This window comes from Stegodyphus dumicola, chromosome 6 (assembly GCF_044657685.1).
Source record: "Stegodyphus dumicola isolate Sdum_Otavi_A_Nest chromosome 6, ASM4465768v1".
NCBI classification, from domain to species: Eukaryota; Metazoa; Arthropoda; class Arachnida; order Araneae; family Eresidae; genus Stegodyphus; species Stegodyphus dumicola.
This window is the reverse complement of record NC_140773.1, coordinates 155897743-155911120: the sequence shown is the minus strand read 5'-3', so window position 1 is coordinate 155911120 and position 13378 is coordinate 155897743. Positions and strand designations below refer to the sequence as shown.

General features: G+C 34.5%; 1 protein-coding gene across 6 annotated transcripts in view; it reads left to right on the top strand.

The window, feature by feature from the left end:
- LOC118196321 (syntaxin-1B-like) overlaps positions 1 to 13378 on the top strand; it is a 177756-nt gene that overhangs the window by 104722 nt on the left and 59656 nt on the right. For all 6 annotated transcript variants that reach the window (XM_085819082.1, XM_085819085.1, XM_085819081.1 and 3 more), the window contains 2 exons: positions 11920 to 11982; positions 12083 to 12165. In XM_085819082.1, coding sequence (XP_085675208.1) covers positions 11920 to 11982; positions 12083 to 12165 — 146 coding nt within the window. The remainder of the gene's footprint in view (positions 1 to 11919; positions 11983 to 12082; positions 12166 to 13378) is intronic.

Sequence of the window (13378 nt, the reverse complement as noted above, 5' to 3'; positions counted from 1 at the left end):
TCCAAGGTTAGTAAATTTCCAATAGTTATTTTAATGCTATGTCATATTCACTTCTGTTTTATACCAAGTACCAAGCATCACTATTATCAAGTATTTTATGTTCATTACTAATTGTAAATAATAAGCTTAAGTTCAGAGCTTGTTGTAGAAGAATCTTGCATCTATTTGTGCCAAAACAACTTTACTAACAAACTTAAATTACAGAATAAAGATTATAAAAATATGTATATATACTATATATATTAATGTAACGTAACTGATACTTTTATATCGAAAGGTGAAAATATTTACTGAATATTTTTATATTATGGAATACTTATAATGCAGAAAATCATATTCTGATATTCTTTCTTTTAATTCAATTTTACTATATGCCTGGAATGCGATGTGCCATTGGTCTTTGCAACAACAGTTTAGGAAAACTAAAAATTTATATTAGGGCATAGTCTATGACAAATTTCCAAGTGATCCAACATTAAAAAATAAATGGATCAATCTTTGCCGTCGAAGAGGTAAATGGAATGCAAACTCATCTAGGATATGCCCTGCCTGTTTTACTGTAGACTAGTAAGAGAGATTTACAAGCAGAGTTACTGGACTTGCCTCATAAAAAGGTTAGTTATTTGTGTTTCTGTAGGTTTCTGTATAATTATTTCATGCATAACTGTGTTATGCATGAGATGTGTTCTGTAAATTACATTTGGAAATGTATTTACTTATGCATTAATTTAGACTAAGCTTTTATTTTTATTATTTAGTTAGAGACTGAAATTTCCTTCTTGCAAATTTTTAACTTCATTTGAACCAAAAAGTCAAAAAGTATTAGTATTTTCGGTTATTGTTTTTAAAGATGCACTCAAAAGTTGCAATTTAAAATACTAAAATAACTGAAAATCATTCAACCATTAAAGAAGTTAATTGTATAGGTTATTTTTTATAATGTAACAGAATCCCGTAGTTTAATAAATTTCTGCATTTAGAGAACTATACGTTTCAAGAATCCTGAACTGTATTTTAATTGAAATTAATAGATATAATTTTCTGAAATATGATAGATGTTAAAATACTGAGCTGAATCTATTAATTAGCTAATTCTTAATTTATGTTACAAATGAATTAATAGGTATTTTATTATGATTTTAGGTACTGAGGAAAACGGCTGTTCCTTCGCTATTTATTTTGTCAAAGGATTCTCTTGACCAAGAATGTAATTCACGACACAAACGCCATTTCAGTGACCATCATGCCCTTCATTTGCTAGAAAAAGCTTCCTCTGGAAACTACGTTGGAACATTCGTAAAAAGTTACAGTAGTGAAGCTCTGGAATAGAAAATATTAGAAAAACTTTCCTGCCTAGATGTACAGAAAGAAAACATTGAGCAAGAAAATGAAATTAACACTTTACAGAAAATGTTAAAATCTGCCAATGATACAAGTTGCTTCCTGAAGAAACAACTGAGGCATTTGAAAAAGGAAATGACGCAGTTGAGAAGAGAAGTTTAGAAATGCCATTAAATGTACAAAACTTTCCAGCGCAGTAAAAAAAAAAAAAAAAAAAAAAAAAAAAACTTTTACTAAATCACAGTAAGAGTTGCTCATTGATCAGAAAAGGAAAGTAGGATGGCATGACGAAACATTGTCAACTGCATTTACATTATGCTTGTTTGAAATTAATTAATTTCTTAACTTATTTTAATAACTTCGGACGAATGGAAATATATTTCGCAGAGAAAACCTTTTTAATTAACAATGAACTTATTTATTTTAGCATTCTAAACATATAAAAAAAGGAACATTGCGTGTGGTATCACGCTCATATAAACAAAAACATCACTGTTGCCACAACTATTTTTTCATATCATTGGGAGGAATTGGATCAGACCATTTTAATTTTTGTGTCCACAGATTTTGTAGAAATATCTTTGCCCTTGTAATCACTGGACCAATTAGTCCGAGAGAATCAAACAGCCTTGCTATGGTAGATAGAACATGTCTTTTTGTGAAACTTGCCTTTGATTCTATATTAACCTTAAAGGTTAAATTATCGGAATTACATGTCCAAAGCATGCCGAGAGTTTTCACAAGATGAGAATCTGAAGAAAAGTTATATTCAGTAGCCTTGTTGTCGTTTAACAAGTCTGTATGGTTTGAAACCCATTTATGTAATTGCATGCCACCCTTGTTCAATAGATTTATTAATTCAAATTGCAAAGAAATTGTGTCTTCTAAATTTTCTGAACCTGATAAAATATCTACGTAGACGTCGGTAAATAAAACTGCGGAAGCACGGGGAAAACACACTTGCTCCTCCTCAGCTAAAGCTTTTAAAGTTCTAGTGGCCAAATACGGGGCACATGTTGTACCATATGTAATTGTTTTCAGTCTGTACGTTTCAACAGGTGAGCACGAACTTGATTTCCACAAAATTCTCTGCAGTTCTCTATCAGTTTCTTCAACAAGGATTTGCCTGTACATTTTAGTACTGCCTGTGCTTAATACATATGTATGTGTTCGAAAATGAGTTACTATTGAAAATAGATCTTGCTGCATAGTTCCACCATTGAGTAATAAGGAGTTGAGACTTACTCCATTTGCGCACTTAGCTGATGCATCAAACACGACGCGAAGAGGGGTAGAAATGCTTTCTGGACGGAATACTGCGTGATGTGGGATGTAATAATTTTCACTAGAGTTCTCGCAGTTTGAAGTAACCTTTTCCATATGATTTAATGTGATATTCATCCATGAATGCCGTATATAAAGCGGACATAATTTGATTTTTGTCCAATTTGTTCCAGAGCAAATTTAGACGTCCTTTCGCCATTGATTTAGATTCTCCTAAACTAGAAAGTTTGACTTCCTTAATGGGTAATCTAACAATAAATCTTCCAGCGTCATCGCGCTTGTGAGTGGCCATAAAATGTTGCTCACAATATTCTCTTTCAAATGTTTGAGAATCATCATTTGTATCATCTGCTGGAAAGGATTCAAATTCAAAGAATTTTTTGATAGAATGTTCTAAAGAATCCTATTGAGAAATACGAGTAAGACCATTAAAATTGTAAGAAACTGTATTTTTTACAGTCCCCGTGACTAAATACCCAAAGACACTGTTCTGAAACATTAAATTATTGTCGTGTGATTTGAATTTTTCTGTCTTGAAATTCAAAAAACTCAACTATAAGAAAAATGATTTTACTTGGAATGTAAAGTGTAGGGTCAGCTAATTTTTTAATTCGCGAGGTATACAAATATTAGAAATGTCTATTTTCTTCACAGGTGTTAATTCTGTGATTTTAGGTAGCACAAGAAATGATAATGTTTTTGAAAAGTTACCTTCATCGTTAGAAATTTGTGCTCTTACTTTATTTTTAATAAAATATTCTCCTCCGTTAATTCCTGAAATAGCGGAATTAAATTTTTCTTTCTTTAACCCCTTCGCGCCGACTGTATACGTGTATACGTGCCAGCAACGAACGCACTTACCTACCGGCCGACACGCAGGCGTGCCAGAGGATTGTTCCATTCTCTACCGACTGTCACGTATTTGTGTCAGTACTTTGGAACGTTTTTCAAACTATAATTTCTGCCACAAGATGGCACTGTATGTCCATATGGTTTCAGATACATATAAATTAGACCTTCTACTCGAAATGAGAGAAGCATGACTCACATACACGTGTTTTTGATTATATAAACAAACGGGGAAATAAATGTTTCCGAATGGCGTGATTTATGACGTCTCTTTAAATCGCACTTTATTCGCACGTGGTAGTTGTTTACTGTAAGTAGAGAAGTTTTATTTGCTCTAAAGCGTTGGGTATTTTGGTTTGCAGTTCGGTTTTTAGAAAATAATTAGATCTTGTTAGACGTGAATTCTTTGTTTTTACCGTTGCAATGTCGAAGCGTCGAAAATGTTTAACAGAGCATGAAATAGCAGAAATGATGCAAAATATTTCAGATATGGATTCTGAAATTCTGATATTCTGATATTGATTCTGAAAGATTAACTGAAAGACATTTTCCAAAACTTTGTTCAGAAGAGACTGATAAAAAAATGAGACGACGATGCTTCGTTTGTTCACATTCCCGGAAAAGTCCTCCAAAACGACAAATGAGTTATTACGAGTGCAAGGAATGTAACGTAGGACTGTGTGTAGATCCCTGTTTTCAAATTTTTCATACGAAAAGAGAATTTTAAGTAATATATTTAGTTTTCAGATGTATAATGTTAAAATTCATAAAATGGTGAGTAATTAAAATAAAATGTGTAAAATATGCATTTAAACAAGAAATAAGGTAATTAAAGTATATATATATATATATAAATATTTATAAAGCATAAGCCGTTTAAAAACTCTATAGAGCATTATTAAACAATGCGTTGATACTTCGGAAATTTCATGGATTTAGGCTTAGTAGCAAAAAAGCCCCCGGCCCTGGAGAGACGCTCGCGTAAGACACTGTCGGCCTCAGCGATAAGCGCGCGTTTTCGCTACCCGGCTCGAAGGGGTTAATCCCAAAATATGAGCCACTTCTTAGTATGTGCATATAGAAACAGAACTTCCGCTATCTAAAATTGATTTTACTTTTATTTTTTCGCCAAATGATTTCTCAATAAATAACATCGCAGTGCATAGAAGGCTGCTTGATGGTAGACAACGCTTATCCACATCCGTGATTAATGAGGTGCCTGGTAACATTTTTATTTTGATTGATTGTCGACACCATAGTATGTGACGAAACATCATTATGAGCGGGAACTATCTTCGAGTTATTTATAGCGTTAGAAAACGGAATGTTTCCACAACCTTGAATTGAATACATCGAGGTATTTTTCTTAATTGCCGAGGGGAAATATTTATGAAGCAGTGAATAGTGATTAGATTTTTTTTTAGTTCCAGTGGAGCAGCGGTAAGGGTAGGCTGTCTGTGGACGTCACTCTTTTCCACTTGCGAGTTGCCACCTGCGTGTTCTACCCGTACTTGGCTGTCTGTGGACATCGCTCTTTTCCACCTGCGTGTTCTACCCGTACTTGGATGACGTGTTTTCCCGCCTCGGTGTTGGAGATCGTTTGCGTTTTCGCTCTGTGGTTTCTTATCTTGTGCCATTCATCGCTCATCACTGAATTGTTGGATTTCGATTCTTCGATTTTTTTACTGGTCTGGATTGTTACCCTTTAGCATTGACTGTCAGTGCTGAAGTCAAGGGCCTTGTGAAGTCCCGCCGGCTCATCCAGAACACCTTCGTGTGGGTCTGGTTCCGGAGCGCCGGACTCCATCAATTTGCTTATGAATGATGGAACCATTTTTGAAACTTTTTGCGGCTACCGTTGAGGAGCTGAGAATTAAGAAACAAAATGGAAATCTTTCTATCAAAGAAGACAAAGAATTTGATCTACTTTAAAAACTGTATGATGCTTTAACTACTGCTCACAAAGAAATTGAAGAGTCATTAGAACATCAAGAAGAAACTCCTTCTACAGCTACAGAAAGTGAATGGGAAATTGTCAAAAGAAAACGCATGAAAGGCTCACCTAGTCAATTCAAATGAAATTCCTTTCGAACAAGAAACGGATAGTTCAGGTAACGAAACTGAACAAAAACCCAAAGGAGATCGTAGTGTGGGTAAAAGAAAAAAGGGTCATTTTCGTCCCATTAATCCTTCTCAGCATAAACCAGTTGTTACTCCTTCCATTAAAGTCAAGAATCAATGGACACTAGTTCTATTGTTCCAAATGAATCTCAGATAAATGAAGAAATACAAACCAAAAAAGGCAAAGCGCCACCTGCTATTTATATAAATGATAAAAAATTTAATTGAAAAGAACTAAAAGCGTTATTTGCAAAACATAAATTATCAGACAAATCTGATTACACAGGTTACATTCAAAAAGAAGGCTTTAAAATTAAAGTCTCTCATGTCAACATTCATAGAGAAGCGACAAGTATTCTGGACAAAATGAAAATTAAATATCACTCCTTTCTCTTGCCTGATGAGAAGAATCATAAAGTGGTCTTCCGTCATCTTAGGATGGACACAGATCCTGATGAAATCAAAGAACTTTTAAGCAAAAATTACCAAATTATAAGTGTCAATCAACTCTCTCGTAGATTTAAAGGAGAAGTTAAAAAATTTCCTCTTTTTCTTATCACTCTGCAGAAAAATGAAAAATCTAAATAAACCAAAATTTGTGGATTACATATCAAAGTCGAACTATATAAACGACGGTCTGGCCCAGTCCAGTGCTTCCGATGTCAAGGATTTCGCCATTCACAATCTGATTGCCACAATGACTTTAGATGTGTTAAATGTGGTAATAACCATGACTCAAGAACCTGTCAAAAAGACAAGAATGCACCTGCTAAATGTGCAAATTGTGGTCTAGACCACACAGCTTCATTTAAAGGTTGTGAAAAGTTCCCGACGCAAGCTAAAAAAAGAACAAATCTAATCATATGCTGATAGGTTTATTATCAATAAGTCTTTTGCTGAAGCCATCAAAACTAATAACAATCCTTCTCCAAATCTTATTTCAGAAGCAAAAAAGATATTTGATGACCTTAATACTCGAGTCACCTTCCTGAAAAACTCAGAAATACAACTCCTTGCGCAAAACATCCGTCAAAATGCCACTAATACAATATCAGATGAAACTAATTCTGACCAGCATATTCAATAAGTCAGATTCGCTTAAACTTTGTTATTGGAATGCTGCTGGCATTGTTAACAAAATTGATGAAGTTTCGGACTTTTTTATAGAATATAACATAGATATTGGCATGATCTCTGAAACACATGTTGTTCCTGCCGATAGACTGTATATTGCTAATTATCGCACCTACAGAGGTGATAGACTTACACAAAGAAGAGGAGGAGCTGCAATTTTTGTTAAAAACTCTCTGCAATCCTGTCTTGTCTCGACAAACTCTGTTTCTGGATTCGAAAGTGTGAATGTTGCTGTTATACTCCCACAATTTGGTACCATCCATTTTACGGCTATTTATAATCCACCACGAAATCGACTTTCTGAAAATATGTTAAAAAACTTACTTCCTGAAGATCAACAAGTTATTATTGCCGGAGACATGAACGCTAAGCACCTCGAATGGAGATGTCGTCGTTCTAACACCAGTGGACGTATTATGCATAATTTTATCTGCAATCATCCTGTCGCATTACATGTACCTTCTGAAGCCACTTATCGTCCTGCCTCTCCAGATCTCTCGGACATCTTGGATATTATCCTTACAAATACTTCTATCCCTATTTCCTTGGAAGTCAAGTCAGAACTTACATCTGATCATGTACCTGTCATTGCTTCTCTTGGTGTTTCTAAAGTCGACCCTCCTATTACCAGAAATAATATTGACTGGATTACTTTTCACAATATCTTAATCAAACATCCTCCTATTTTCACTTCACTTTCTACCAAACAGGATATCGATCTTGCCATTCAAATCTTCACTGACAGTATACTGAAAGCTTTCAGAGATGCTACAGTTACCATTCAATTAACTAACAATAATATCCGACTCCCTCGCAGTATCAGAGACATTATCAAAGAAAGAAACCGATTGCTGAAGCTTTGGCACCGTGACTGGGACCCTGCGCTTAAAAGAGAAATCAATATTTTTAACTGAAGAATCAAGAAGCTTATCACTGATTTTAAAAAGGAAACAAGAGAAGATTTTATTTCTAAACTTAATATTAATGATGGTTCTTTGTGGAAGTATCTTCAAAATATTAAAAGACGTAGTATTAACAATAGACCTAATCATACGGATACTAAAATTACCTACTCACTTAAAGTTGATATTTTCGCTGAATATCTGGAAAAGCAGTTTACTCCTAATATGGAGCCCATGAATCAGACCTTTAAAGATGTTCTGGAAAACTATGTGTATTCCTGGCTTCATTCTTTTTCGTCTCATAACATCCCAAGGTTTACTTCTCCTATGGAAATTACTAATATCATTAGATATCTCAACATCAATAAAGCTCCTGGAAGTGATCAAATTACTAATAAAATGCTTCGTAACTTACCTAGAAATCTTATCAGTAAATTCGCTAGTATTCTCAACGCTTGTCTTACTCTCAACTATTTCCCTGATCCTTGGAAGCAAGCCAAGATCTTTCTTCTTCCCAAACCGGGTGAGTGATGACCAAGCCTGATGGCTATCGTCCAATCAGTTTGTTATCCAGCCTTGGTAAAATTTATGAAAGACTTATTCTCACAAGATTGGAAACTTTTCTTCACCTGCTACGTAATGATCAGTATGGATTCAGAAAAAAACCTCAGTACTACTCGACAACTAGTAAGAATTGTAGAATTTGTGGGATCTGCATTCCATAACAAGCAAAGTGTTGCGCTCCTTATGCTGGACGGGGCAAAAGCCTTTGACCGCGTCTGGCATGAGGGGCTCGTCTTCAAGCTTATCAACTTGGGACTTCCTAGAGAACTCATTCTTCTGATCTTCTGCTTTTTGCAGAACCGCTCTTTCTTCGTCACTCAAGGAAATGAAAATTCCAATTCAAGACCTATAAGATTCAGCGCCCCTCAAGGAAGCATTCTCGGTCCAGTGCTATATCTTTTCTACATATCAGATTTTCCTCACCCTGATTTGGACAATTACTCTCTGTTAGAATGTTATGCCGACGATACGGCGATTGCAATTAAATCCATCCAAGTTAATCATGCAATAGACATAATGCAAAATTACCTCTATGCCGTAGAAGACTGCTGCACAAATTGGCGCGTAAAAATCAATGCTAGCAAGTCACAACTTTTAATTCTTAGCAAAACTAAGAAAAAGATTGTTTTTAAATATCCCTACCTTTTTCAGGAAGCTGTTCCTCTGGTCACAAAAGCCAAATTCTTAGAAATTATTTTGAACCAAAGGCTCACATGGTCTAACCACATTAATAGTGTCAAGAGCAAAGCCATGGGCGTAATATGCAGGTTTCTCCCGGTCAATGGAAAATATTCAAATCTTAGCTTGCGTACCAAAAAACATATATATACCACTTGCATTCGACCGATACTTTGTTATGCTGCTCCTGCTTGGAACACGGTCACTCAAACTCAACTGCATCAATTACAAGTAGTGCAAAACAAATTTCTGCGCATTAGAACTGATTCACACTATCTTATCCGCAATAAAATTTTACACAGACTTAAACCTTGAGACGATTCCAGATTACATCAGAAGATCTAATGAAAAATTCTTCAACAAAGCTGTGCAATGTCACTTTGTTAATTACTCCCAAGTCTTTAATTATGAAATTCTCTTCGAAGATAGAAGCGTCAGACCACTTGCAGCTCACACCTTCATGGGGGAAGACGACAATTTTTTCACTTATCTCCTGAATCGGTAGTTGTTTATACTTCCAATGCATCTGATTTTGATTGAAGTACTTCTGTAGCTTGAATATTATTCTTGGTGAATAATAAAACTAATGCTATGAGATTTTTCGCATTGTGATGATATAGTAGTGTTGTAAATAGGTTGCTTAGGTTGTTGTTGAGTTGCTGTAGTGTATTGCGTTGAATAGTTGTATTAAAATTGTGTTGTATAGTTGTATTGTATTGTGTTGTATTTAGCACTATTGATTGAGGTATTTGAATAACTATTGCTGTAGTGTATCTTCTCATATTGTTGTCATTGATTTGCATTGTCTTGGGTCCTCCTTGAAAGCTATGATCGCTCGTCACGTTTTGCGAACTTGTCCGATTGGATTGTCTTGCTCCCTTTGGTACTTCTCTTCTTCCCCTTTTCTCCGTTTTCTCATCTGAGATTTTCTCCACGTCCGGATTTCTTTACATCAAGTGCCCTTGGGCTTTAATTCTGGAACCGGCAACATTGCTTTTTGCAATAGCTCGGTCAATTATAAAGTCTAAGATTAGATTTTTTACAAATAATACAAACTCTCTTAGACTTACAATCATAAACAGAATGGCGCTTACCTGAACAACTATTACAGAATTTTTTAGTTTTAACCAAATCTAATCTGTCTGTTAATTTCATTTCTTTAAATTTATCACAGTGATATAATGAATGATTAGTTTGGGATTATGTACAAGCTACACATATTTTAAATGAATCATTAGAATTGACAATAAAGGTTTTCGACCGTATGTGCTTAGATGTTGTTGTTAACACTACTTAGAACTTGACATCTTCTTTCTAAAAATTGTAAAAAGTTATCAAAATCTGGGACTTCATTGTCCTTTAACGTGAATTCAAACTGTTTTCTTGTTTCTCTGTCTATTTTTTCGAGAATAACATTTAATAACAAGGCATTAGAAAATTTGTTTCTTTCGAAATCTAAAATTTTCAGCGATCTAAGATTTTTATTTGTATTATCTAGCAAGTTTCGAAGTTCTTTGGCTGACTCACGTTTGATCGCTTGAAGATTGAGAATGTTTTTAATGTGACAGTCAACAATAATTCTTTTGTTTTCGTACCTTTGCTTTAGAGCCTTGAATAAGGAATTGTAACTTGACCCACGGAGATAATGAAGCTTTTCGTTTTCAGAAAGCTCTGAATTTTCGTCAATTAGACTAACAAACTGACTTTTAAACAAGTTCCACTCCTCAAATTTTCCAGTGAAAATAGGAACAGGGATTTTTGGAAGTTTTATTGACATTAGCTTCAACTGATCGTTATTGCTCGAATTCAAATAAGTAGAACTGTCAGTGTTTTGATTTAGATAAGCAGAATTATTTTCACTAATTTTAAGCTTATTAATCAAAGTTTTTAGACTTACCTCTGAATTTTGCAAGTCTTCATCTATCTGCGACAGCGTTTTTTCAATTTCTTCAAAACCTTTTTCACTGACGATTTTGTAATATTCTTCCTTTAGAACATCGAATTTTTCTTGAAGTTTCGAAATCACATCCAACTGAGCTTGTAGCTCGGAGATATTTTTATTATCTTCACATATAGTAATCTTCTTTAACTGTCCTTTTATATTCCCGCGTTTGCGATTCAGCATTGTAATGGCTGAATCAGTCGCCATTGTTCTTACGATTTGAAATGTTTAACTTAATGCACTGGTAAGACCTCCCCTCCGGGTCTCTAGGACCAAATATTACGGAGGTTTGATTATGAAATAGTGGACTGTAGTTTATTATCAATGCACAGTTTGCATTGGACAAAAGTTTTACACTTTGTTAGTTGCTGGAGCTTGAGCAAAGATACCGAGATGCTATACGTATATTTACCCCGCTAGAGGGCGCACCTAGTTAATAGTAGTGGCACTACGATATGCATTACGTAACAAAGTTCAAAAATCAAAAATAACAAAGATAGATTAGAATATGATTATCTGATTTCAAAATTTTTGCGGTATGCTCATGTAAAAATTATCGTCGAAAACCATGACATCAAAGCAGATCGTGAACATCCTACCTGACATGTAGTTCCAGAGACACTTGTTCCAAATCTTTGAGCCATTACAGTCTACCCTCTATTAAATTCGCGTAGATCTCTTGGGCATCACTCGCATCACTCTTTCCCATCACTCGCAAAAGTAAGTGCAGGAATGATTTTTACTCTCTCCAGAACCAGTTAAATACCATTCCTACTTAATCACATGCCTTCTACATCATTCAGATAAGTTAATTAAAAATTTGGGGATTGTAGTAATGTTTTGGCTTATCAATCTAAATGCTATTTTTTAACCAGTAAGGTAAATTTAAATATGTATTGAGACTTGAGTTAATTGTATTCATTGTAAAAATCATTTATACAACAATACAGACAGCCGTTCATAAAATGTTGAAAGTACATGAAAATTCAGATATTTATATCTTAAATTAAACAGTACGCACAATCTGTTTTGGCTGAGCAGTTTATTTCTATTTAACATACTGTTAAAAAATGTAATATTTTTTCAGCACGTTTTTCCTTGTAGGTTTATATAGTATTTACAACAGAACAAAAAAAGGACTTCATGATCTGGCCAACTGCATAACTAGTAAGTAGTATATTTTGTTTTAAGTGCAACATATTTGTTTTTGTTTTTGCTTTATTTATTACAATAGCTCATCATTTTTTATATTCCTTCTCTTTCAAAGGATTAGAAAATTATTATCGAAGTAGAAAACTTTCAGATGGAGTTCAACTTTCAGATACTGAAATTAAGTTATGTAATATACAGGTGACAACAAATTTATTGTTTCATTCTGTTTATTTGTGTGGTTTTTAAGTGAGAGTTGGGGAATATATTTTAAAAAAGCAAACTTTTTAATATATTTTTAAAATCATTACACTTTTGTAACACAATGATGATAATTTGTTTTATATGTGAAACAAATTCTATTATACATAAAAGTAATTTTTTATTATTGACAAAAGTCTGCAGATTTATTGGTACATTCACGTCATCCTCTCAGCGGTGAGAAGAATCACCAGGCAAAGTGCTATGTCGCCAAAATAAAATTTGCATATAATGATAATCCAGGATATAACGAACATGATCTGGCAACCCACTAATATGTGCGCACACTATGCCATCACGTAATGCATGAAATTTTAGACTTGGGGAGTTACATTTGTAATTTCTACTTTCATTAGTGTGTAGAATTCTTTCTTCTTGTAAAAAATTTGACACATCTGTGAAACTGCTAATGGAAAAAAAAAAAAAAACAGTGTTTATAGAGATTTTGTAGCTCAAAATTACTTTATTAATTGTTCTTGGCTGATTGTGATAGTAGTTTTCCAGTGCCAGAAGGGAGCAGGGGGTGTCATCTGTTTCCAGTCGCAGCATCCATGCGATTGTAGCGTCAGACAGAACACCCGTGTTGGGTGAAAGAAAAGACCGGTTGTCTTTTAAGATATTTATTTTAAAAACTTAATAAGAAATTCTTGAACAGTAATTAAAATAATCAAATCATTTCAGCTATAAATCACGCAAAGGCCGCTGACGCGGCGCCGACACTAAAACGCGTCTGCTTTCACTCGTTTACAGCATCAAAAGCTTTTAAACAAAGCCCTCTCTTCGTTTTTTTTACAACCTGGGAAAGAAACATAATTAGTCCCTTATGTCCGGAAATCACACCAGGGGAGTTTCCGCTGCACCTTTCTTCTAAAGGTCTGCTGTCCATTCTGTCTCTGACAAACAGATATCTCTCATTAAGCACCTGGAAGTCCGAGGGTGCATATGTCTGAACGTCACAACTCTTACCCTCTCCGGGGGTGGGGGGGTTTAGAACTCTAATTCCTCGTACCTTCCACAGCAAGTCTTAATAATAAAACTAACTAATAATTATTAGCACTAATATTTTTTTCACAACGCTGGGCTAAGTACCAAGGATAAGCATAACAAGAACTATATTGAGGCCAGTAAAAAAACATAATCAATATAATACTGA